Below are 26,249 nucleotides of genomic sequence, written 5' to 3'. Positions count from 1 at the left end.
CGTTTCGTAGACCTATTTGTTTATTGCTGGAACATTGATGAATTGCGTGTTACACTTACGTACAAAGTCGAATAGGGAATGTTTGTACAAACTTGATTCGTTCGAGAGAGCCACCCCCCATTTTTTTTTCTTTAACACGTTCCGTGCCAAACCCTTTTTTGTGGCCTGAAGATCAAGTTTAACGTGTACCACCGGTGGGGTACACCGAAGGGGTAGTGTGGGACTCGGGGGACACAGGTGGTCGGTGTCCCCAATACCCACTAAAAACACCACACGTCTAGGACTGAGATCCCTTTTCTCGCTCTCTAATGTCCTTGAGGACAGTCAAGGCCCCGCTATGTATTTGCATTTCTCCTGACTCTGCCTCTTTTCCCGGACTCCCCTCCACTCCTCGTTCAAGCCACCCCTAAATTTTCTCCACGTATTATGGAAAACCCTGTATCTACTATGCGCACAGGACGATGTAAGAAATGAAAACAATTTTACGGAAAGAGGCGAATCTTCGTTTGACGTCTCAACAATGTCGATCAGAGATACATTTATGTCAACAACGAGTAGCTGTAATTTTCGACAGCGACAAAATTGAGAAATCGTAAAAATATCTATACATTATGTTTAGCTGACTAAAATTGTGAAAGAGAAGAAGAAATTACCAAGAGCGATTCTCGATTCTTATTTTGCATAAAAGTCCGTAGTCTATTTCTAACTTGTCTCAGTCCTAACTGCACCGTCATCCGGCCGTCCATTATTTTCCATAAATCGCGGCGATTTGATTGAATATTGAGATCCATCGTTCGCATAGTTAATATAATATCATTGTATCCATGGTGCAATGTGCTAATATTTGCATAGCAGATTCGACTATTCGCTTTGCAAATCGATCACCTTCTCCGTGGAAAGCGGAATTCTGAATATGAAACAACTAAGATTGCAACGATTAACCTTTCTCAATTATACGTTGAAAATATCTCTCATGACATCGGAAAAATTGAAGGCTAGAGAGTAGATGCCGTAACAGCAGTATAGTTCGCTGCAGAGTTGGGCATTAATCGACTAAAATTTTAATCATGATCGATTGATTAATGTGCACGATTAAAAAAAGAAATCGTCGAAAAATCGACGATTGATTCAATCGATTGATGGAGTTAATCGTCAATCGTTGATTAAATGAAGAAATCGTCGAAAAATCGGCGATTGATTTAATCGTCAATCGTTGATTAAAAAAAGGAACCATCGACAAATCGGATGATTTAATCAATTGTTGAAGTTAATCGCCTCACGCTCTATCCATAAATTGTAATAAGGAGGGAGAGAGAGACAGAGAACGGATGGAGAATTGACAGAAATAATTATATATTTCAGGAATAATAACTTCACACATAAAAGCACGTAAACAGAGTTTGTATTATAGACCAAATGACAATACACCTAAACTCAGTTTACATTTTTTTCAGTATACATACAGATCTGATTCCATTTCGAACGTATTCCCCATTTCGAAATTTCCTCAGTTGATCATTAATCAATTATCCAATTGACGATTAATAATCTTTAATCGCAATTAACGACTAAAGTAGAAATTTAATCGTTAACCGCAATTAACGATTAATAATAATTTAATCGTTAATCACAATTAACGACTAAACGAGGAGATCAATAGTTAATTGCGATTAACGATTGAAGTAGAAATTTAGTCGTCAATCGTCGATGAAATTTTTGCCCAATTCTGGTTCGCTGCAGGACCCGATTAGCACAAACAAATTGCGAAATCGCAAATGGCCAGCCAACTTTCGGGATTGATGACATTTAAGTGGCAGTCGATGGCGTCGCTCGCGACACCGTGCACATTCCTGCTAGGCGACGAGATGTCGGATAAGCGTATGTAGAATAAATTTGTTTGGTATGTAAAAAAATGTCATGTCTAAAACGTTCTTCCGTTCTATGTAAAGTCTTTAAAGTCATCACTTAGTTAAAAATCACTTCTCGGTGGAAGTGATTATTCTTCGCTTCATCACGATTTCACTTCGAATCGAACAAACAATGACATTGCAGAAATAATTCGACCATCCTGAAACATCTTCGAAGCGAAGTGGTTCGTTTCAGCCAGTGTACTAAAAATATGTAACACGTGTACCACCAGTGCACTTCTGGGTTGCGGATTTCCATGGAAAATAAAATTGTGTCAATCGCAAGAGTACAGGAGCCACCAATAGATATTTATTTATTTCCTTAACAATATTGTAGCGCATTCGATCTGCTTGTTCTATTCCAGTCAACTATTATCATCGAATTAGGCTCAGTCCCCAGCTGTTCCAAAGCCGATATCTCCGTCATGGAATCGCACGTTGTTTTCTCTAATTAGTTAACTCCCAAGTTTGTCGTAAATTGCGCTTATCCGCGGATCAAAGCTTCCATTTGAATTGCGTTGCTGTAGGTAAACGTCGAGAGGGTTGGAAACGGCGTGGACGAGTCAGGCGTTGGCATAATGCAAAAGTTTGTCCCCGAGTTTTCGAATCGGACGCCGAAGCATTATTCACCCTCGTCATTTTCTCCTCTCTCATCGTCGGCTGGCCGATTCACTCTGCAAACAGTTTGTTCTATTCGTTTTCTGCAGCGTTGCTCGATTAACCCGAGACAAGATCGGGCTCTGGTACGATCACGAAACTCATTTGTTCCTTTATATCGTCTGCACACTCGGCCTTCGCCGTGCATTACTTACGTCCGTTTAGATCCTACCTGCTGAACCTTGTTTCCCCTATCGGCGCTTAGGATCTTTCGGGGAATATTCTGATTATGCGTTCGTGGAAACTGTTATTGACAGAAACCGGGGCCACGATGATGGATTTCGACGCTGGAAACGAACTTCGCCTATCTCTGCTCGTCCCGAATTACCGCAGCTCCGCACTGTCGTTGTTACGGGGTAAACGCGCGGTATTTTTCCCCAATCAGATTAAAATACGTAAAAATGAATATGTAAATTTGTACAACTAGTGAGAATGTATTCCCGTTGGCGAGGCAAACACAATTGCCACAATCGTTCTCATATTTTTTATAATTCTTCATAGAAGGTCAAAATAAGACTATTTTAAAGCGGAATATTTCTTCTTATATTAAGATGTGTGACACTGAAATATTTTTAGGGTTCATAGAAAAATTGATAAAATCGTGAACAACATCGAAACGAAGACATCTCGCACTACCTCCTTTTACACGAAACAACTTAGCCGTTTTTTAGAGGCTTATAACTCGGCGCTGGAGGCAGATGGAGAGATGTAATTTCGTACACTTGTTAAATGCTATCATGTCTCAATATTGGCAAAACATTAATCTTCCAACATTAGTAGGTTCCGAGATATAGGACCTCAAAAATCGCTAAATTTGTCACTGACTGACTGACTGACAGATCATCGAAACCTTTTTGGTACTTTCCATTGACCTACAAGCTTGAAATTTGGTACATAGGTCCACCATAACAAACACTCAAAGGAATAATTATCAGTTTGAAATTTTACACCTTAAAGGGGTTGTATTGAAAAAAAACATTACGAAATAGGTACGTAGGATATAATGTAGCAGCATAACATAATATATAAGTATACGTTTTATTAGCTTCGAAGTCGCAACAAATAATGATGAGAAAAACAATAGCTCTAACGTAAACAAAAGAAACTGCACCGAGCATCGTCTATAGCGGCGGGGGGCAAAGGGATCCGAGCGTCGCCGGCAGAGTGTTAATCTTCGATACGTTGAATTTGGATTTTGTCTTGCAGATTAGAAAAGCATTTTTTTTCTTTGATACCTACTTGATAATGAAATCCTAACAAAAACATTCTGTAAACAGGAGCCAAGTTCCTATGCCCGTAAAAAGTTGTGAGATCAAACAAAATACGGCCAAGTTCGTTAGCTTAGAAATACCTCTTGCAATACTCAAAAAAGTGTTTGTAAAAATTAGTTTAAAAGAACGCTATTTAATTTTTGAAGAGTTACATGGAGGGCTAAATTATTCAAACTTGGCCGCTACCTAACACCTTTTATGGCCATTGGTTTAAAAAGTTCTTTGGAAATTAAATAGCGTTCTTTTAAACTAATTTTTACAGACGCTTTTTTCAGTATTGCAAGAGGTATTTCTAAGCTAACGAAATTGGCCGTACTTTGTTTGATCTCGCAACTTTTTACGGCCATAGGAACTTGGCTCCTGTTTACAGGATATTTTTCTTGGGATTTACCTTTACGTCCAGGTTGGAGGATGAAGCCTTCGGCTTCGAATCTCCAACAAAAAGTCACAACATTTACCCGATATCGTGGTCATTAACTGCTAGAAATCGTTCTCGCAATTATTGTATGATCGAGCAGCGTTTACTCGCCCGATCCGATACATTTCGCAACCCTCGAAAATGGCCGAGAATAATGCTAATTGCAAGTTGTGCTTCGTACCGAGCCGTTAATCGGCCAATAGGGACCGCTTGGGGCAATCTTCGGTGGCGATTGTTAGTTTCGCGATATTCCATTGGTCGCGGTAATCGCCAATGAAATCTGTGCCAGTTAATTACATAAATCTGTGAATGGCAGTCTGATTTTTCCGTGGCCGTCGCCAGTCGACAACGCCGAGCAGATAACACGGTATCAGAAACATTGTGCACAATTACGTAGAGAAGAGGCTGCCCTGTTAGGCGAACCGACACCGACATAAACGAACACTATCGACAAGATCGCCTCCAATAATTGCGTGTCTGCATAGATAGAAAATGAGCATCGAAGCGAGGAGTGACAGAAGCGGACGAATCGGTGCATAACTCGATTCGTTTAACTATTTCCGTCTTCGATAGATTAATCGGAGATCCTTCTTGCCGTTCGATCAGTTACCAGGTAATCGTGACATGTTTCTTCTTCGTTCAATTGTGGCCATAATTTCTTGATTCCAATCATTCTTGTCTCATTTAGTTCGAAATAATGTGATGTGAAATAACTGATAAACCCATCTTCTTTAAATTTTGACTGACAAGGGAAGGACTCCAAGTGTCCAACTTTGATTTTGATAATCTTTTGTGAGACGATGGTATATGGATCCTTAATGATGTCTGCAAAATATTAGGTGTAGTTACTCGACAGTTTTAAAGATATGAACAATTGAACTTTCACGCAACCTTGAAAACTTGAGCTGCAAATCATGGTATATCAACAAGCTATGAAAGTTTAATTGTTTATATCTTTAAAACTATTGAGTAAGCGCACCTAATATTTTGCAGGCATCATTAGGGATCTATATATATACCATCATCTTACAAAAGTCGGACACTTGGGGTCCTTCCCTTATTAGACCACTTTCATAATCAGACAGCGGCTCTTCATGCGAAATGACAACTTTCAGTAACTATTCATTAGACCGCGGATGTTTATGCAATTTTCAATTTGTGCAGACAAATTTGAAGAAAGTGGAATCATGTAAAATGTTGCTATCAGTGGTAGTAGTTTTTGTAGATCCAAAATGAATAAAAATCGTACTAAATTCTGTGGAATTTTATTTTCCAGCATTTTTCGACAATTTTTTGAAGCCATAAATGCATAAAGATCAACACCGCTACATCGAAAAATACGAACTGTGCACCCTGACCGAATAAAAATCTGATCCCAATAAAAGCGCTTCAAGGGTTGCAGCAGTTCCAAGCCTCCCGAAGAACTGCTAAACCTAGGATCACCATTGAATATACAATATCAGCACATGCGATCATTACGGATAAGACTTGTAGCATACTATTGGCAGAGAACGGTGCCAAAACGAAAACGTCACCGTCGTCAAATGTAACAATTTCACGAGAGTGACCAGGGATAAAGACTTGGCGAATCGACGCGGAACGGTTGTTATGTGAAGTCGGCAGGACAAAATATTCTATAGATGTATAGACTATCACGCGTTGTATACATATATGCAGTTGTCGATGCGTGTGTTTGTGCGTGCGTGGTCGCGCACATCGACAAGGGAGCGTATACGCGTTCGTGCACATAGACTGAACACGAAGAGCCGAGGAACCGACGGGTTGGCTAAGCTAAAGCAATAATAAGCCATAAGCGCAGTCTTTGCATAGAATGCCGGGTAATGAGGTGGAGTCGAGAGCGGAGTCTGGCCGCACCCTTACCTTGCCTTCTGACGACGCTGCACTCGTGGCCGACCCACCTATCCGAGGAGCCACGGGAACGATGACGATGACGACGGGGACGACCACGAAGATTACAACATCTTCTCTCTGGCTCTGTGCGCCGGGTATACCATCGGAGAGAAATAAATTATTATATTTATGAAAATACACGCGGCAGCGCGCGGCGCGGCCCGAGGACGGGCCTCGCGTGTTTTCTTATGTGTATACGGCATACGGGCAACGAGACACACGGAGGTGGGACCCCTCGAGCGCCGACTTCTACCTTCTACCTTCCACCGATCACTTGACTTCGACTTTTGTCTTTCCTGATCGTCGGTCTGCATTGCACCACGCCCGTACAGTTTCGATCAGAAGTGACGGCTCCGATCGAGCCATTCGGGCGAAAGTTTCCGGCACGAATCGGCTCCGCTCGGCTCGGCTCCGAGACTATCTTCTAATACACGATTTAGGGTGGTAATGCGGGGACCCCAGTTTTATATTTCTCCGTAAAGTATTATTTATAGCTCGGATTTAATGCACTAATGGAAGAAATGTGTCGGTAAACTTTGAAACTTTCAGAACGGATAAATAGAAATTAGTTTATGTTATCGGCGCACAAGTTCGATCCAAAAACAAATCAATTTTGCAATTTGAACGATTTTCCTCAACGTTTCGATCCAAGTATGGATCATCTTCCAGAGTTACTTATCTTAGCAATTGAATTGTTTGGGTTAGACCAGTCCTTGAGAATCCGCATTGTATCAATCCCAAACATTCTTCACATTGACGCAAAGAAACTGTGCGCCGATAACATAAACTAATTTCTATTAATTCGTTACGATCGACAAAACGGAATATTTATCATGGATGGCGAAAATTACACACATAATGAAAGTTTCTTTGCGTCAATGTAACACAAAAAATTCAATTGCTAAGATAAGTAACTCTTGAAGATGATCCCTACGTGGATCGAAATGTTGAGAAGAATCTTTTAAATTGCAAAATTGCTTTGTTTTGATTTTGGATCGAAGCTGTGCGCCGATAACATAAGCTAATTTCTATTATTGGGTATGGGAATAAGTTTTTTCCGCACTTTTGACAGATGTCGTTGTACTTAAGTACCGATCGCGTATTTGATGGAACGTAGTACATGTTTTTGAAAGGTCTATGTCTAACTGAGCTTCAAAACGCAGTTAGTGGCAATTTGTTGGAGCGTGAACAGCAGTCAATTTTTCGCGTGAAAAATGTCGACTTTTGTTCCAAGTAAGCAGCATTTGCGGGAAGTCATGTTGCATTATTTTGTTTTAAAGAAAGGTGTTATATATCTACTATATTATATTTAATTTACGGGGACGATGCTCCTTTAAAAACCATGATTTCGACGTAAGGGCAAAGATTGCGATGGTGTGCCAAAAAATTCGAAGATACAACTGATGAAGATGAACTGTCAATTGAATTAAACGTCGATCGATCTACTGTTGGAAAACGTTTCCACGCTATGGGAATTGTTTATACGCTTCTTTTCAACAAAAAGGGGCGGAAACTTATTCCCATACCCAATAATTCACCGATGAAATTGACAACAGAGCTACTGTTCGAATTTCAACAGATCAACACCGAAGTCCCGATGCAATAAAAGATAATGCATTATCACCGGGCTGTTGTTAGACCGTCCTACATCGAGAACCAGAATCGTCAACCTACAGATAAGTCGTGTAAACGATCACCGGCCCCTGTACATACCTTTCGACGAAAACTATTGTTTTCTTTCGTTAAAATTCTTCAGCTCGTTGGTTAAATGTTTCCAGACGTTCGTTACACGAACCAGTAATATCTCGTTTTTATCGGAACCACAGACGGCGCGGACGGCATTGTATTACGTGACAGAACTTTATTGGCTAGTTTGAAATAGGTTTCCGGGTAGTTTCTTGCCGCGAAACAAGACGCGTTCGAGAACCTGACAAACGCGTGTCGCCTTCTCCCATGAATTTCCAAGCAGATCGTGCCAAAAGTAGATTCGAGTTCAGCCTCTGTGTCCTCTTCGAATGAACTGCGTTTTCGTCGCTGAGCCGGGGCTGCGTTGTTTCTTACGGCTGACAAGTTGATTTACGCATAACGCGACACAACAATCGCGGTTCAGAGCCGTGACGCTTCTCACTCCGAAATGGTCAAGGCAACCTGGCTAATACAGCGACGAATCATCTTCCAGGAAGGAATTCCAAGTTGCGGCCTACACTTCATTGGGGAGCCTCATATTCAAAGTTTAGAATTTCCCTTACACAATTCTTAGATATCGATGGCTAGATCTTTATACGAGAAATAAAAATGCTCTGCGTCGTTGACAAGATACCGGAACAACATAAATATTCATTTCTCTCTTCATTGCGAAGACTCGTTTCCAGGCAGTGGCGCATTACCCTATGGGCAAATGCTCGGGGCCCCAACCAAAAGATCCAAATTCTACGTTTTTCTCATAAAGTTATTTCGTTGTGATTAGGGACCCCAAAGTTCTACTTTGCCCAAGGCCCCAACTAGTTATAACGCGCTACTGTTTCCAGGATTGGGGGTTTTCATTTGCCTAAAGCGCTAGATAAGTGATCAATCTAGGCCGCGATAGCCTTCAAAAATTCTATTTTTACGTTCGCAAGGTGTAATTTGCATTATTTGGCAGCATGTAGCTGCCGCAGCTTTGCGAAAATAGCCACAAGCGCAGCTTTATGCTTCCGAGTAATGCAAATTACGCCTCGTAAACGTAAAAATAGGACTTTTCAGGGAGATTGCGTCCTAGATTGATCTTTTATCTAGCGCTTTTTATCCTTGCAATCCTACAAACGAGAGTCTACCCCCTTATGCTTTCATACATTTTAGAGATTTCATTGATATCTAAATGAATCACTCAAATCATTCGAACTGGCTCCCGAAGAATTAGTAGAATAACTCAAAATTGACGCTTTTGCCATACATTCGTATAAATCGTGGTACGCCAAAGTGGTGCTGTAGAGCTTTGATGGAAGAAACCGGGAACTGGAGGATCTAAGAAAATGGGTCGCGCGAATTCCGGATTGTCTACTGCTTCACGACGATTAGAGGGCGATCGATAAAGTTGCCCCGGTCACTGTACATTCAGTTTTAAGACCGATTCTACATATATCGTTGAGTCCTTGTAGTACGGCACCGTCGTAACGTTAAAGGTATGTATTCAGCGTTCGGTCGCCGTCATTCATGAGTTACCACGAACTCGATTACAGCTACCGAACGAACTGAAACGCATCAGATAATCCATTAAGATCAGGAGAGCTCGAGGAGAGCTGGCTGATCGCCGGGGACAGATTACTTTTCCGTCGGGCAAAACCCGGGAGCCACGAATCCGCTCGACGAGATTGTCGGGGCAGCCGTACAACAGTTTGCTCGCTTTGTCCACGTGCCCACTACCCACACTATCGACTGTGTGCGTGTATATGTGCTGACGACTCTATATACTGTGTACAATATGTCAATAAAATCGACAAACACGCATTTGTGTGTGGTTTTGTTTAGATAGACTTACTTGCTTAAAACGCTGTGCTGAAACAATATTTTGGGGGAGCCTAATACATTGATTAAAATGGAACTTCGAAATGTAATATTTCATCCTTGTTTCTGAAATATTGATTTTTACTAGTACATTGATTAAAATGTTTATTTTACATATCAAGCAAGAGTACATGAGTATAAACACCGAAGCGAGACGAAAAGCAAACGCCAGATCGAACAAAGAGCTCGTATCCCCCGCGGACCGTTACGAGATCCTGATGTCTTTGTTCCGAAAAGTAACTGTCAAAGTCGAGAGGTGCACGCGCCGTAGAGAGCGTGTCGCCGTCATTGTCGTCATCGTAGTCATCGCACGCGTCGTGCATGTGCATCGCGACGACGCGACGACCCGGTGCGTGTGATCCCTCCTCGTCTGATTCGTATGGGTGTGCCTGCGCAATGCACCGCACGCGAACACCAATTTCGTGCATAACCGCTTTGTGTGCGTTACCGGCGAACCAACGGAATGCTTTCATATTTTCATACAATTATTATATTATATTTTATTTTTTTTTAGTTGTGAAATATTCAATTCCTTTCAACATTGAAGTACTCATAAGTATCTTTTCGAAACTTGTAAGTACTCATTCCAAGGTTCGATACCAGTTTGTATAAAATGAATACTTCTCAAATATAATCATTGAAACATTATTGCTTTCAAGTAGTAATCGAAACTCGTGAAATGAAATTTGATTATTGAAATTGTGTGTGTGTGTGACTCGAATTCGTGAGTACATATTGAACTTGATCCCATCCCTAGTTATTGGCACAAGGGTTACTAAAGTTTTCCCTTTGACCGTCGAATAGATGACATTAACACACTAAAGCAAGGCGCTCTCACTGGTCTGATATCACAGCGTCGATGCAAACGCAACCTAAAACAAAACGAACTTTTCGCGCAATCTAAGAAAAAAAAAGTTAAACACGTACGTGCTCGATTTAAGGGGGTGGGACAAAGAGCCAGACGGAAAGAAAGAAAATTGCGAAGGGAGCGAGATAGAGTGAAACTGCGAGAACGAAGTTCGCACACGTCGATGCGCGGACGAACGTTTGCGTTCGCGTGTGTATATGTTGGTCGCGCGCACGTCTACGGCTTTGGTGTGTGGTTGTCTCTGCGTTACCGTGCGTGTGACCGCGTGCAACACGCACAACGATGCCTAAACACCGACACGACAGGACATGGGGCACAACACACGACGCCAACGGAGATGAGATACATCACGAGACGGGAGACGTATTATTAATGGTGACAGTGGGCGACCCAGGTTGGGCGGGGTGCACGATGCCTGGTCCCACCGATCCGTGGGCCCTGCTTTCGACCTCTTCGTCTCTAACGTCTTATCCTCTCCACTCTCCGGGGCCCCACTCTTTCGAACCATTGCCTACATTAACTATCGCACCATAAGGACAGCCAGTATTCGGAGCAAATCGCCGGATTTTCTGCTTCGCAATGCCGATTCGTCGCGCGTAATCGATTCGAACGATCCGGCAGGCCTCCTTCGTTTAGCGAGATTTTCATTAACCCCTTACGTGTGTGTCGGTATAATTCAAAACATTAAAATATTCAATCTATTGAAAATATACATTATGTAAGAGGAAAAATAAATTTCTATGTCACTCCGGTTTGCCGCAATTCAGGTAGAAAATTTTCAATTTTGCATAAAGATCTGCTTGTGAATTTCTGCGAAACCACAGAAAATCCGCGATCCTTTCACCGAGAACTTTCGAAAGCTGAGTCAGCGTGAACTATAGATCGCATTGGACGAGCCCACCGTCGATTACCCGGTGCATTAAAAAGGAAAAGGATAAAAAAAAGGCTAATGAACATCGACCGGCTCGTCGGGAGCAGACGTTCGATTATCGCTGGTCGATCGGCATTCGAGGCCCGCGAAAATTATTTCCCCAAAACAATGGCCGGTCGGCTCGACGAGGGGGTGGACGCGCGCTGGAAGCATTCGAACACCGCAGAAAAGTTCCCGGCGCATTCTACACGCTATTAAAACGCCGGCCAAGGTGGGGGAATAAGATCGTAGTGCAAGTAGTAACTAATTCCCGATGGTATTCTAAATGCCGAGCGCGAAGTTTCTCGCTCGATTCTGGAAATGTCACGTTCCAGGGACGCTGCATCCGCCAGCGTAACGGAATTCCCGGAGTGCCGGGGTTGCACACGGTGCAGCGCAAACGGCAGGCTGCATCGCGGTGCATCGTGAAACGCCGTTTAATCGACGAGCAGCCGGTTGAATTAGCCGCGGCAGTCGGCGTGCGTAAATCACCCGCGGAATCGTTAATTAGCTGGCGGAAACTTACGAGCTTTCTGGAAAATGTCAGCGGCCGGCAGCCGAACGGGCATGACAGTTGCAAAAAGACGTTTCGGCACGAGCGATCTCCGTCTCGTCGAATCGTCCAGCAATATCGAATCGCGAGACATAATTTGTCGAGACTCTTCTCCCTCCGACCCCCGGCGCAGTTATCACCGTTCGGAGAATTCGCGTGTGCTCGAACCAAAGCGTTGCAACGCGGTGGCACATTTGGCTGTGCGGATAACTGCACGCAGCCCATTAGCATCGACTCGAATCAAATTTCCTCGTACGCACCGCTCTCTGCTCGACTGACTTATTGTGCGTGACGCATGCATGTTCGTTCGTTCGTTCGCTCGACTCGGGCAGAGATTCGCTTCTTTTTTAGCGGGCCAGATCGAGCCAACCCCGGCCGAACCCATTTTACGATAGAACACAGATTCGATGATTGCATCGTGGCTGCAACAAGTTCCAGCAATCATAGTCATTTAATAACGGAGGCCCTCGCGACGCGACGTCGCACGGTGGGCTGTTCGCCCCAAAAATGCGGTCAAAGCTATTTCAATATTTGATGAAAGAGCAACTATTTTAACTAAAATGTAATAAACATGTGTAAATCAAGCCTCTAGCATACCGCGAGCAACGAGGAGTTGTTTTAATCATTCTGCTCTGATTGCGAACTGAATGTGCTACGTGTAATTGAATCAAGCTTAATAATTGATGCAGTTAGTCGCCGCACAAGATAGTTGTGTGACGCTAATTGCAAGATGGATTACTATTGAAACGGTCGAAAACAATGACTCGATAGTTAATCCACCGGGGGTAGGGGGACAGGCGTATCCTCGATTCATCCCGTAGCCGCTTTCAGCCGAAACATTGAAATTAATGAAGTCGTCTGACCGGGGTTGAGAGCAGGGTAAATTAGAGATACATGGCAACCATTAGAATACATAACGAGGACGTCATGGTGGGAAGCAGTGCGCGGGTGTGATGATGAATCACTGCCAGCTAGATCACCGTGAAGCACGCCCAGGAATATTATATTAAGTTTACTTATTGTTAGCCAAAATGTTTCGGGTGCCGTTTCTCTTCACCCCCCCCCCTCCTCCCCGACCCCTTTCTTCGTTTCATCCTCCGAATGACTTCGGTTTTTCTACGAAACGCATTCGAGCAAATGAACCGGGGACCGGCGAGACTAAACAGTTTCGAATCAGGATTTCTTTCATGATTCCTTCGTGTTCGTTATTTTAATTTATACGGTGTTTTTTCACCGCTTTTATCTTTTTGTCGCTTCTCGAATCAGTTATGATAACGGTGCACGTTTTTTCAGCGAAGTTCCAGCAAGCAATACCGCTTATTACGATAATAATGTGTTAGGTTGCTGCATGAATTGTGACCGCGTGACACTTCGTTCGTGTAGCTGACTGTAGCTTGTCGATGGGCGACACATGTATTATACATTAATCCAAATGCAACTATTAATATTGATTGATCTTATTGCGAGCAACTTGAAAGAGTGCAGCAAGAACTGCAAATTATAATTATTGTAATAGAACTTCCCGGTAAGAGAACACTGTCACGGATAACGTCGGCAGATATTGGTTCTAATTTACACATTAAATTCGATAATATTTACACTAACATTTGACTAGATTCATCGTTAACGTGAAATTTAACTATATAATCGATAGTTCGAATTTTCTGTATTTTCTCTGATTTCGTCTATCGAACGATAGAAAATGAACGGTTCCGATTACGTTCTCGATAACATGAGATTGCTCGAGACGCACGCGGAGATCGCAAAGTAGCGGCTATGCACGATAAAAATGGACTTTCATGGAAGATAGAGGACCGGTGGTTTTTCGTAATTTTTTTTCCCCTCGACGCGTTTCGTTTTCTCTTATTTCTTTCCTCCCCTTCCGGCGGAGTCCTTCGGGTTAGCGTCTCCTCCAGAGTTGAAATATACAAAATGAAATATGAAATAATGGTTCGTGCCTTGTGGCTGGCTAAAGGCACGGGCGCACCCATATCTACGCCCCCATGCGCCTATGTACCTATACGGGACCCTGTGTATGTACGCCGATCCCGTGTAGATATGTACGGCACACCATATACATCCGCCTCGCTCAAGTTTTTCGTTCTTGTCGTGAACAGCTTACGTTCGTATTAACCCTTATCCTTGCTTAATGATATTCTGGGCCTACCATACTGGCATATTGAACGCAACTAAGGCAGATTCCATCGTCGTCTCCGCTCCGGCCAAGCCTCCTCTCTAATTCGTATCTACTACGCTCCCCCGACCATTTTTACGCATCTTATCCGGAGTGCACCGAGGGGCAATTAGGGGCTCAGTCGCATAAGACGAATTAAGAGTACACCCCTGGCGGAAAGTATTCGATCCAACGAATCGCGACCGTCCATCATTATTATTATTACATACCGGGAAAATTGGCGAGTACGCGCACCGCTCGCCTAAATCGGATTCCGTCAATTGATTCGTTATTATTTATTGCATGCGACGCACACTGCTCCACACGCTCGATCTAGCTGTTCATTTGGTAAAAAAGCAACTTGTCCAGATCGATGTTTATTGAATGTATCTAAATATCCATGACATACGAAAACGATGAAATTAATGAGATTTATTAAAAACTGAGATTAGAACAAAAGAGATTAGAACAAGCATTTAAAAATCAACATTTTAGGAATACTATTTGCCACCGAAAAAATTACCTCTTTTCTTATTGATACCCTGGAGAATCTATTTAACACTTTACCTACCGGAAGCCTATTAATAGAACTTTCAATAATTGTGCTGTACCAAAAGAAAGCATAGAAATTTTCTTTTATATTGCAATCTTAAATGAGACCATTAGATGACGTTATTGAGGGTGACTCACTAGTTCACAATGAAAAATTGCTGTTGCTATTAAAAATTCCATTAGAAAGTGTTTAGCCACACACATGTATCGTAGATTTTTCAAAATTATTCAATAATCACCGGTCGGTAATGTGTTAATATTATGTGTCCATTTTTGTTGCAAATGAATAGTATTTGTCTATATTTAGAGTATATCTTTTGTACTCTAAGATTTAATATTTATAATTTATTGAGATAACAATGCTCAATGAACTAAAGAGAATCTTCAAAGTTTTCAATCTTTGATAAAGGATATCTTTCGAGTCCCTTATTGTCCCTCATTTTATCAAAGTGCATTATAGTATCAGCGTTCTTTTCTCTATGAAATCATGCAAAAATCACATCCCATTCGGCCCCGGTACACAAGTTATTATTGTTTAAAGAGTATGTGTCGCCTGAATTGCAACCGAACCTCTAGCATTTTCATGATGCAGTCGAACAATTAATATTGAAAGATGTTGAAGAAGAAAGTGATGACTATAATGATTTGTCAATATAATATAATATAATGTCAATTGTTATTGTTGTTTATACAATAAAAATTATATTTTTGTCTTTTATAATTAATATTATGTTTCTCGTACAGTTCTAAATAAAATATTTTTAATTATGTTTATCAAATCCATTCAAAAATGATTGATTATTGTGTTTATTTAAAATCTGAACCCGATTTATCAGACACTTCCGATAATCTGAGAAAAAAATGTTTTAAACAGAACTTAATCAACATTCAGTAGTCTACCAATTTCAATACAAAAAATGACAAAAAAATTTAATTTAATAATGAAAGTCAATCAAATAATTAAATAATGAGATTGAGATTTTAACCTCGAATTTTTAAAAGCCGATATGTATTTTTGACTTCATAATATTGTAGCCGGCATCAAAACGAATCCAACGACTTAAATTACCACATCTTTAAACTTTCAAATAGTGCTAAAATATTAATGAACAGCTAGATCGAGCGCGTGGACCAGTGTGCGACGTACAGAATAGTCTTTTATTAGTCAGTATTATAAGGTGCCAGATAGTTTTCTAAAATAATTTCATGTACAGTAAGATACAATTATTAAGTACTTTCTAATTGCGTTTCATTTTTCTTATCTGTTACGCTATCGTTTCGGTTCAGGAACAATGGTAAGCATAATAAATCGTATATTGTATATTAATATAAATGCTCTTGTTATATTTATGAAGTAATATCAAATAATCATTTTTAGTGTTGTATGAACGTAATTACTGTTGAACCAATTAATAGCTCCGGTAATATCGGTGAAAATGAATACAGGTAGCTACATGCTGCCGAATAAAGCAAATTACGCCTCGTAAACGTAAAAGTAGGACTTTCGCGGCGCTTTTCTTTAGGGGCTGAAAAGAGAACGGCCCCTTAGGGGTTAATATTCGTTGCGCTAAGAATCCACGGTGTTCTCTCGTCGCTGGTCCAACTATTCCGTCACGCTACACAGTCTATGCGGGAACAGCGGTAAGCATAACGAGGTCGTAAAAGTGTAGCATCCGTATACTGGTATCTTGGAAATATGCGATGTCGTCGAAGAAAGAACTGTGGAACGCTCGGCCGTTAACGGACAGGCCGCGTATATTTCAGGAAAGAAATGGCGAGGGTTGACCCCACAGGACAGAAGGCCGTATGTCGAGGAAGCTGAGAGGTTGAGGGTCATACACATGCAGGAACATCCGAACTACAAGTACAGGCCACGACGTAGGAAACACGCGAAACGGACCCCAGGGGCGCCGTCTTCTCCTCCGTCCGCAACCAACACCGCGGGCAATAGGTCCAACCCTGCCGGTACCACGATTCATCATTCCATGTAAGTCGATATCTTCTCTCTCTCGGTTCGTATCGATTTTTCAAGATCATCCGGCCACGACCGGCGAATTAATCGCGGGCGCAAGTGCACTCCCTGGTCCGGCCAGCGTGATATCCAGATTAATTTTATACGATGTAGATTTTACCGGGGGGACGCTGTTGTTTCGACCCGTTGCAAATGCGATCACGGTCCAGCTTAATTTGTTCACGGTGTTGAACTGCACGATCTAAGAAGCCGCACGCACCCGACGGTTTTTCTTAGATTCAGAATATCTTTGGTGTTCCACAGAAATTATCAGGTACGGTTTAATATTTGTTCAAGGTCCAAAATGGACAATTACCAAGGCATTCCTCAGATCCCGTGGGGTGGCCATTCCCCGATCTCATCCCTGTATCACCAACAGCAACAACAAAGTATCCAGGAGTACAAATCGGAGAACAATTCCCTGTACGGAAGCCCTTACACGCCTATCATTCACACGCCAGACATATCTCCAGTCGCCAGTCCCGAGCCCGATGGTAAGATTTTCAACGTACATTAACTAGTAAGAGTGGATTTAAGAACATATTATGACTTTTCAAATTTACCGCCTTACATCGATTGATATAACCTAGATCGGTTTCAAATACATTCGTACATCAGTATCTTGACAACAAGCATGTACGACGCACACAACACACGTGTCGCACATTCATCATAAATTTATTTTCCCCAAAGCAAGTGAGTGGGTCTTTATGAACAATTTTTCTTACAATCCATCATTTAATATTTCTGTTTTTTCCAAAATTACAACAGCATATTTAATTTACAAACGCGATTGAAATAAATCTTGAAAAAGATCCAAACTGGGATCGAAACGTTGATTTTGTTTGACAATTAGCAAAGTTGCTTTATAATTCGTAATAAACGATCGAACCGTTGCGCCGAAAACATTAAAAAATTTATTACATTAACTAGCATCGAAACGGACGCAAGAATTAAGGGTGCGATCACAGTGGATCCGATGTCGGACGATTCGGCCGACGTCCGACGTTGTGTCTCTTTTTCGTACGCTCTCTTTTAGAGACAGATGCATCGGACGTCGCCGGCCAAATCGGCTGATATCGGAGCCATCTCGAGAGTCGCATCGGAAAATGTTCAATATATCAGAATTTTTCTGCAAACTTTTCGTCGGAGAATTCGTCATGTATTACACGTCAACACAATGTTTGAATTAAAGATGCGCTGTCTAGTTGTAACAGTTGGAACCAGTGCAATAACCGTGTGCTTGTCTAATGTTAATCAGGCGACGGAACGCATCTGCCGTCTAACCAGAACCCGGATCCCGATCGAGATCTAATGGAGGGTACGTCGAAACAGCACGGTGAAATGGCTGAACAAACGAAACGGTATACCTTTATGAATACCGACAATCAACTGCACACAGGTCATGCTGGTGGTACTAGCATATCGTCGTGTCAGAATTCTGGTGCTTACACGGACACGCTAACTTATAAGAAATCAGTAAGTAACATTTCGATCTACCGTTTCTGGCTGACAAGCCCGAGAGATCTACGGGTTCCTATAAAGTAATAGGCGTGCTGAAGCAGCGTACCGATCCGATCGCGAATTGTTTATATCTGCCACGCTAATTGCGAATCAGAAGTACGCTGTTCTGACTAATAAGAGTCGCATTCCTTCCAGTCTGATATCGCTCCATTGTCATTCTGTGGAAGTTCTAATCGTGTTTAATCTTGCGTGCACAGAAGCAGATCAGCTAATTGCCTGCCATTGTATTTTATCATTGCAAATTTTATTGACGATCGACGATTGGAAGAGCCCACTTCGTTTAACGCCTACCAGCAGTGACGTGTTACCCTATGGCAACGGTTTCCAACCTTTATGCTACTATGCCTCCCTAAAAAAAATTTTTTCCCGCGCCTCCCTATCTTTTAATTAATATAACAGGGTGGTCATTTTATCTGAAGACATTGAAATATCTCGAAAACTATGCATCGGATCAAAACAAGTGGGTAATGAAAGTTGTTCGCGCGAAGGGGGACATCCAATGATACCAAACTCGCCACCCCCTGGGGGTGAGGTGGGGGAAGATAAAAAACTTAAATGGGAACCCCCATTTCTCATTGCAGATTTGGATTCTCCAGAAAAAAATACACAAATTTGACCTAGGAGTTTTTGAATTTTGGTTCACAGACGGCGCTGTAATGGACAAAAATCAAAATGGGTAAAAAATCGTTGAAAATCGGGGATATCTCGAGAAAAGTAGTTTTAAAAGTAGTTTTTGATTTATTACATAGACATAGTTCTCGAGATATTTCAATTGTCTTCAGATAAAATGACCACCCTGTAATAATATAGACACGCTTTGTATAATAATAACTTTACTACAGAAAAATACTGAAAACTACAATTAACAGAATAATAACAAGGTTTTACTATAACAATACGAACATGCATATTTATTTTTATATTAAATTACTAATTAAACTACATCTAATGCATCAAAATTTAATGCGAGTGTTGTTGTTTATTGGCACAAAGTTTATCAAATCCTGGGGGCAATGTGGAGAGTGCCACTCGTAACTCTTTTTCGACTATTAACCTGGTTCGATATTTGGTTTTCATTCCAGCCAGTGCCGAAAAGCTCGTTTCGCATAAATAAGACGTTGCAAACGGTAGAAGCACATGCATTGCTTTGCAATACAAAGATTCATACTCTCCACTAAGGTTCACCCAAAATTGAATTATGGTTTCATTTTGAAACTTTTGTTTCACTGAGCTGTCGCATGATAATTCTATCAATTTTTCTTTTTCGATGGTTGTCAGCTCAAATTCGCCTTCTTGATCGTCGATAAATGGATTCTGTATTCACAAAACCTTTGAGAAATCAAGGTCTTCGAAATAATTTGAAAAATGCAGCACTACTTTATTTGTAGCTATTATGGTATGAACATTAATTTTTTATTGAAAATTTTGGCGCCTCCCCGGTTGGAAACCGCTGCCCTATGGGCAACTTGGACAAATGCCCGGGGCCCCGAACACAAACCGAGATCCAAAAAAGGCCCAAATTCTACGTTTTTCTCATAAAGTTATTTAGTTGGGGTTAGGAACCCCGAAATTCTACTTTGCCCAAGGCCCCAACTAGTTATAACGCGCTACTGCCTACCAGTATTTAATTCGGCGAACAATTAATTATGCAAAACAGGAATTAGGAATCTCATAAGAGTTTCTTTCTTTAATAGTTTCAACAAGTTCAGAATATAGACATTTTCAAATTCTTTTGTGATCTGTTTCAAATTTTACCCACCCATTTTTGCGTCAAATCTGCAGTCTGGTTATATTCTGTCAAGTGGCACTTTCATTTTTTGACACCATCTCTGAAACAGCGGCCACTTCTATTGTTTAATTTGCATTTTGGATATGTTTCAGGTGAGTTACTTAAACTTCGAGAGACAACCATCGAGCATAGCCGCGGTTGGCATAGCGAACGGGATGATGGTGTCGTGTAACAAACTACGCTCCGGATTCGAAAACGTTGGCTCCGTGACGGGCACATTTTATCCGCCAGTCGCATCCCCGCATGATCAGTCGTTGCAACACTACGCGACAACACAATCCTCGAAAACTGCCAACTATTCCATACAGTCTGCCGTCGAGAGCAACTATAATCCTGTCCAGTGCGGCAATCGGCAACAATCGATGGGACTCCGCGGAGCTGCCGAAGGCTGTTCTGGTAATACTTTATTCAATTTCCCATAAATATCGGCTGCTGCGTTTCGACGGCTCCCAGTGGACAAGACGTACGGATTGATTCTTATGGGCCCCATGGAAATCACCGACACAAATTTCCCCGAGACGGTTTTCACCGACAACATTTCACCCACTCCAGATTTGACCGACAACGAATTTGATCGTCAACGATTTTGACCGACAACGAATTTGATTCATAACGACTTGAGACACAGTATGATAATATTGTATGATAATACATATGATAATACTGTATGATACGAGGGTAGTCCCAGAAGTACCCGACCTAACAAAGAAAACACAAAAAATTTGAGAAAAAATAATTTTATTTCTCAACGTAGACTCCTTTTAGCTCGATACACTTTCCCCAGCGATGTTCAATAGCTTCGATACCCTGTTTATAGTGAGATCCGTCGAGCTCCTCAAAATAGCCATCAACCGCAGACTCCACCTCTTCATTGTTGGCAAATCTTTTACCACCAAGCCATTTTTTCAAGTTTGGAAAGAGAAAATAGTCTGAGGGGGCTAAATCTGGCGAATAGGGTGCGTGAGGAAGCAATTCGAACTTTAACTCATTGATTTTGGCCACCGTGATACCGGATGTGTGAACTGGTGCATTGTCCTGATGGAACAACACTTTCTTTCTCGCTAAATGCTATTGGTGGCTGTCAAACAAATACTAAACAATGTAGCGTCTTCAGACTTCAAACTTGGGCTTTATAAAGATTGTACTTTTGGCTATAGTAAGTTTTCAAATAACAACCGCCAGCTATATGTCAAGGTCGGGTACTTCTCTCTGCGACTACCCTCGTAATACATACTGTGGTCGTTTTAAGTTGTTGTGGATCAAATTCGTTGTCGGTCAAATCTGGAGTCGGTGAAAACCGTGTCGGTGATTTCCCCATGGGACCCGATTATTATTCCCTCATTTTCCTTTTCACTTAGGACGTATTATGACATGTGATTTTCTCCTCTATTTTGGGACAGTTGCTTGTACCAGTTCCCAGAATCATCCTGTATATTGAAGCTGTTCTAAAACGATGTTTCTCAAAAAACGCGTTCCAGGCGTGCCCCACCGGTATCAGATGAGCCACCACCAAGACTACCAGTCGGAGGCTGCCAACGCGGGTCAACAGCATCCGATCTTGGGGCACATGGACCCAGGCATGTCAGCGGACGACGATCAACAGCAGGCTCTCCAACTGGAGAAGTATTTCAAATATTCGCACCCGTCCAGCGTGGCACACAGCAGCCTGTCGTCGCAGAATTTACTCGACAGCAATCACAATTACGCCAGCGATCTGCGCTATTACGCGCCACAACAGTCACAGATGGACATGTCGAACTCTCAGTGCATCGTCGACGATCAAAGCAAAGACAGTCGGTGTTCGAACGTGGGCATCGGCCACACGATGGAACAGTACCATCAGAGCATGGACGTGGTAGCTAAGTATTCCGAACATCCGTCACAGCAACAACAACAGCAACAACAGCAGCAGCAGCAGCAGCAACAACAACAACAACAACAACCTCAGCAATCTCAGAGCATGGAGCATGTATCAAAGGCCGACGACGACTTCAGTGTAATACTTGCCGATGTGCGCAAGACATGTTACAGTAGCTAGTGTTCTCCTAGACATTTGTTTTTTTATTTTCTATGGGCGACTTATCTTATGACTGTAGTACCAAGAACCGTAGGTATGCCTAACATTCACAAGGAATCCGGTGCTTATACACATCTGGTACTACGTACCATCCCTCCGGTGCTGATAGCGGTCATAGTTAGTCCTGTATACTCGGCGGAAGGAGCATCCGGTGAGATACCAAAGAATCTCATTCATATGTTTGATGTAGAAAATCTGTGCGATAAAGAATGCATATTAATACAAAATGAAATATGTCGGTCCTCTGTGAGGGACCGAATGAGAAAATTTGGCACCGATTTAGGCAACGGTTTAATCATCCTAAACTTTGTGGAAACTTTCTTGAAATATCTTCGAATGCTTTGTCATGTTGAATTTTTCGATAATTTTCATGTACCACTGGATACTATCCAGCAGATTATTGTTGTATTATTGCTTCTTCCGTCGAGTATAATTTAAATAACAGTGAAACAGTAGTGAAGTGAAATTTTTTAGAAAATGCGTATGCGGGTGAAGTTATATTTTTCACAGATCCGAGGATATGCGGCTATCTGGAATTTTTGTCGATCGACGGTATAGTTAGTTGAACGTGTTTCAGTGCATTAAGATTACTTATATATCTAAAATTGTTTTGTAGATACAAAACAAAGTAGTATCTAACAGCAGGTGTACTTAAAAAATACGAAACTGATTGATGGAAGCTTTGGCGTGATGAAAAATTAAAAACATGTGATTAGTCGTACATATTTCTAGAACTAAAATAAAATTTACAGTACTGCAGAAAGTTTGCTTGAATTTTTTCGGTAAACGTTGCAACAAAAGTTTATATGAAAAACAAGAATTTCGGATGCACGCATTGATGGTTGGCATTTTGTTGGGCCTTCGCACAGTGGGCGAGGAACCGATCTTTTTGGACAAAAATCTGCCGACAACTCAGTCTTTCATCGATTCAATTGGAATTTTTTTTTAAATGTTCGTGAAGGACTATACTTTGATGACGTGCTGCGCGAAAATCGTTAACTGTCACAAGAAATCAAGAATCCTTACCTACAAAACCCAATAACTCCGATACTTCGTCCGCCCATATCATAAATGTGCATGTCCCAGCTGAGTTGCCGACACTTCTTAACACTAAACCCTAAAACGCAAAATTTTAAACTGTAAATCTGGCCCTGAGAATTACCAATTGAATAGAATTACATTCGGCACTTATGAGACTCGCCATTCATTTATTGATCCAACATTAGCGTTTTCGCTTCTTGAGAAAGAACTTCCTTGTGCTTGTCATCCTATCGGAGTTATTGGGTTTTGTAGACAAGGATTCTTGATTTCTTGTGACAGTTAACGATTTTCGCGCAGCACGTCATCAGAGTATAGTCCTTCACGAACATTTAAAAAAAAATTCCAATTGAATCGATGAAAAACTGAGTTGTCGGCAGATTTTTATCCAAAAAGATCGGTTTCTCGCCCACTGTGCTTCGTTGCGGTACCAATAGGTTGGCAAACCGTTAGAAATGTCGCCTTTTTATGTAGTTGGGCCTACATCGCTATAATACGAAGAGCCAACTAGAGGTTTCTTTCTGTAGGGCCAATTAATGATATACATATATGTGTATTATAAAAGTATTTTATTTCTACATCTAAGACATTTTGAGGTAACAAGTTTATCCATAGAACGTATCTGTTATGTACATATAGCTTAAAAAACTACATATATTATTTACATACACCATATTTACATTTAATTTACAACAGAATCTCAATGAAAAGTTTTCATATTAGCGAAACGTACGCAACGAAAAGTATCTTTTTCACGATAATTCGGTAGAAGTAAACATTTCTTATATGTACATTGGAAGAACATAGATATATTATTTTCGGGTGACTTATACTTTGTAAATACCTATTTTGCTACTTTCTAATGGATCCATAGGATAATCAGTTTTCTCGGTAAAACAGTCACAATGTAATTTATAAAATGAAGAACTAGGAATCTCTTCAATAAATTTAATAACCACAATATCTCCACTTACGCTATTAAAACACGAATCAGGCAAGGTTGTACTGAAAATACAATTGCTTGTCAAAGTTATGATACTGGGTTTTTGCGGCTCGTCTTTACTAGTACGTACAATGAAATTTCTCTTCCCCTAATCTCTTAGTAACTTGTTCCAAAGGAAGATTATGCGATCGGACCATTCGTTTAAAATTAGTAGCCTTCCAATATTTGAAGACATTTAATGGCCGTGGATGCCGGGAAAACTCTGTTGGGTAATTGTTATTCTTGATTTCTAATAGCCGTGTTGATATTGTGTTTATATTAAAGGCACTTATAGTTTACATTTTTTCTTGGTCCGTTCTCCACCCAAATCCGAATAATTTTGTTCACGATACCTAAACAAACTAAAGGCATATATAATCTATAGGTACCTGGGTCACTAATCCTAGATCAAGTTTTGTAAGCAAACTTTCCGATACTTGGTGATCTTCATAATCATTCCTTTTAAAACCAATGTCCGTCCGTAGATTTAAGTTAGATTTATGTTTCCATGTAGTTCTACCAATATATGTACCCTCTTAATTGTGTACATGTCTCGCAAGCATAAAGAGAATTATGTACAATGCAACTAACACGAAAAGTGAGCTTTCCATTATTTATTGTGATGCCATCTTTTTCAAGATCAAGACAGTCATCCGCAAAGGGACGCAGAACCTTAGCATCATCAGCTTTAGAAAGGAAGTATTTCTGCTGCAATGTATTGGCACAAACCATCGAAATTCTTTTCATTATGCCAGTTTCAAGACCGGAATATACGTTTGAACCAGTCTTTGGTGTACGTAACAAAGGTAAATCACCAAAATCGCAAGGTATACATAAATTGGTACTACTATGAGACAAAGACAAAAACTCTGATTAGAATTGTTATCGCACACATTAAAACGCGTTTCTGGAATATTATTTATACGAAGACTATGTTTTATTCCCTCTGCTTTCGCTGCTACATGCCGTTGCTTGGTTCGCTTTCAGATTTGTTTTAACATACTATTATACATACTAATTCTTCTTCTATCTTTCGTGAACCTAAACCAATTTGTTAGGATAGTAAAGATGTCAGAATCTGTGGCTGTTTCCGCCACCTTATTTCTACTTATTAGTAACTCTTTCCCTGACAACCAGGCTTGCCACGAGCAGACCCCGCCTAGGGCGGAGAACGGGCAGAATTCGGTCGAAGCTACGCTTCAAGCTGCTCAAGGCAAGATTAGCTAGATTTCTGACGAGCGCGAGCGTCTGTGCGCGCATTAGTGACTTGTTCTGCCGTCCGTTGGCGCATGGCTTTTGGCCATGGGCAGAACGAAGGCAGAATGCTGGCGGCTGGACCCTGCATCTGCCTTTGTTTAAGAGGGCAGCACGATCGCACTGATGTGGCGGATGCTGTTTCCCTCGTTTTTTCACCGGCGCACAGTGGGCTATTTCGCTGTAAAACGGGAATAAAATATTGTAGCGTTATTTATGGGCTCAGGGTCATAAATAAGAAGGTCGTATTCGTCTTGACTCCAGCTATAAGATTATGAAATAAAAATTGTACTTTAACACTTGAAAAATCAAAATAATTCTTGTTTTTTGTCGAAATTTTGAATATATCATACAATTTTGTACATGTCTAAATACTGTTCAACTTTTATTTCAAACATTTTGTCGTCAGATTATCCGAACTCTTGAAAAGTAGTGATAATTGAATGATTCGATTATGATGTACTGAGTTGAGATAGGTGTACAAACTCTTCACAGATTTCATTCTGTGTTATCATCTAAACAACATTACCAATCATTCTGTAAGTTTTTTTTTCGATTTCAAAATTTTATTGACGAGTTTGGTAAACCATTCTCCGCTGTATTCCGCGCTCTTTCTTGTACCATTACATTCGATAAAGGTCTACGATCATGGTCCAAAAAGAATTGGTTCCGAATCGTTCTGAATTGGAGAATTATAACTATATAAGTAGAAATGAGCGTCGAAAGTGGCGACTTTCGTTTCGAAATCGAAGAAGAACTTTCAGAATGATCGGTAATGTTCAAATATTAATAACAATATTAATTTAGATGA

At 41.1% G+C, this 26,249-nt stretch overlaps 1 protein-coding gene across 2 annotated transcripts in view; it reads left to right on the top strand.

Annotated features, from left to right (window-relative positions):
* Positions 1-25,512, top strand: part of LOC143210072 (uncharacterized) — a 64,492-nt gene extending 38,980 nt beyond the window's left edge. For both annotated transcript variants that reach the window (XM_076426549.1, XM_076426550.1), the window contains exons 5-9: positions 16,528-16,750; positions 17,072-17,268; positions 18,036-18,253; positions 20,180-20,483; positions 21,566-25,512. In XM_076426549.1, coding sequence (XP_076282664.1) covers positions 16,528-16,750; positions 17,072-17,268; positions 18,036-18,253; positions 20,180-20,483; positions 21,566-22,125 — 1,502 coding nt within the window. In that variant the 3' untranslated portion in view covers positions 22,126-25,512. The remainder of the gene's footprint in view (positions 1-16,527; positions 16,751-17,071; positions 17,269-18,035; positions 18,254-20,179; positions 20,484-21,565) is intronic.
* Positions 25,513-26,249: the final 737 nt, after the last annotated feature.

This window comes from Lasioglossum baleicum, chromosome 6, assembly GCF_051020765.1.
Source record: "Lasioglossum baleicum chromosome 6, iyLasBale1, whole genome shotgun sequence".
NCBI lineage: Eukaryota > Metazoa > Arthropoda > Insecta > Hymenoptera > Halictidae > Lasioglossum > Lasioglossum baleicum.
Note: the sequence above shows the minus strand (reverse complement) of the source record. Positions and strands in the feature narration are given on the sequence as shown.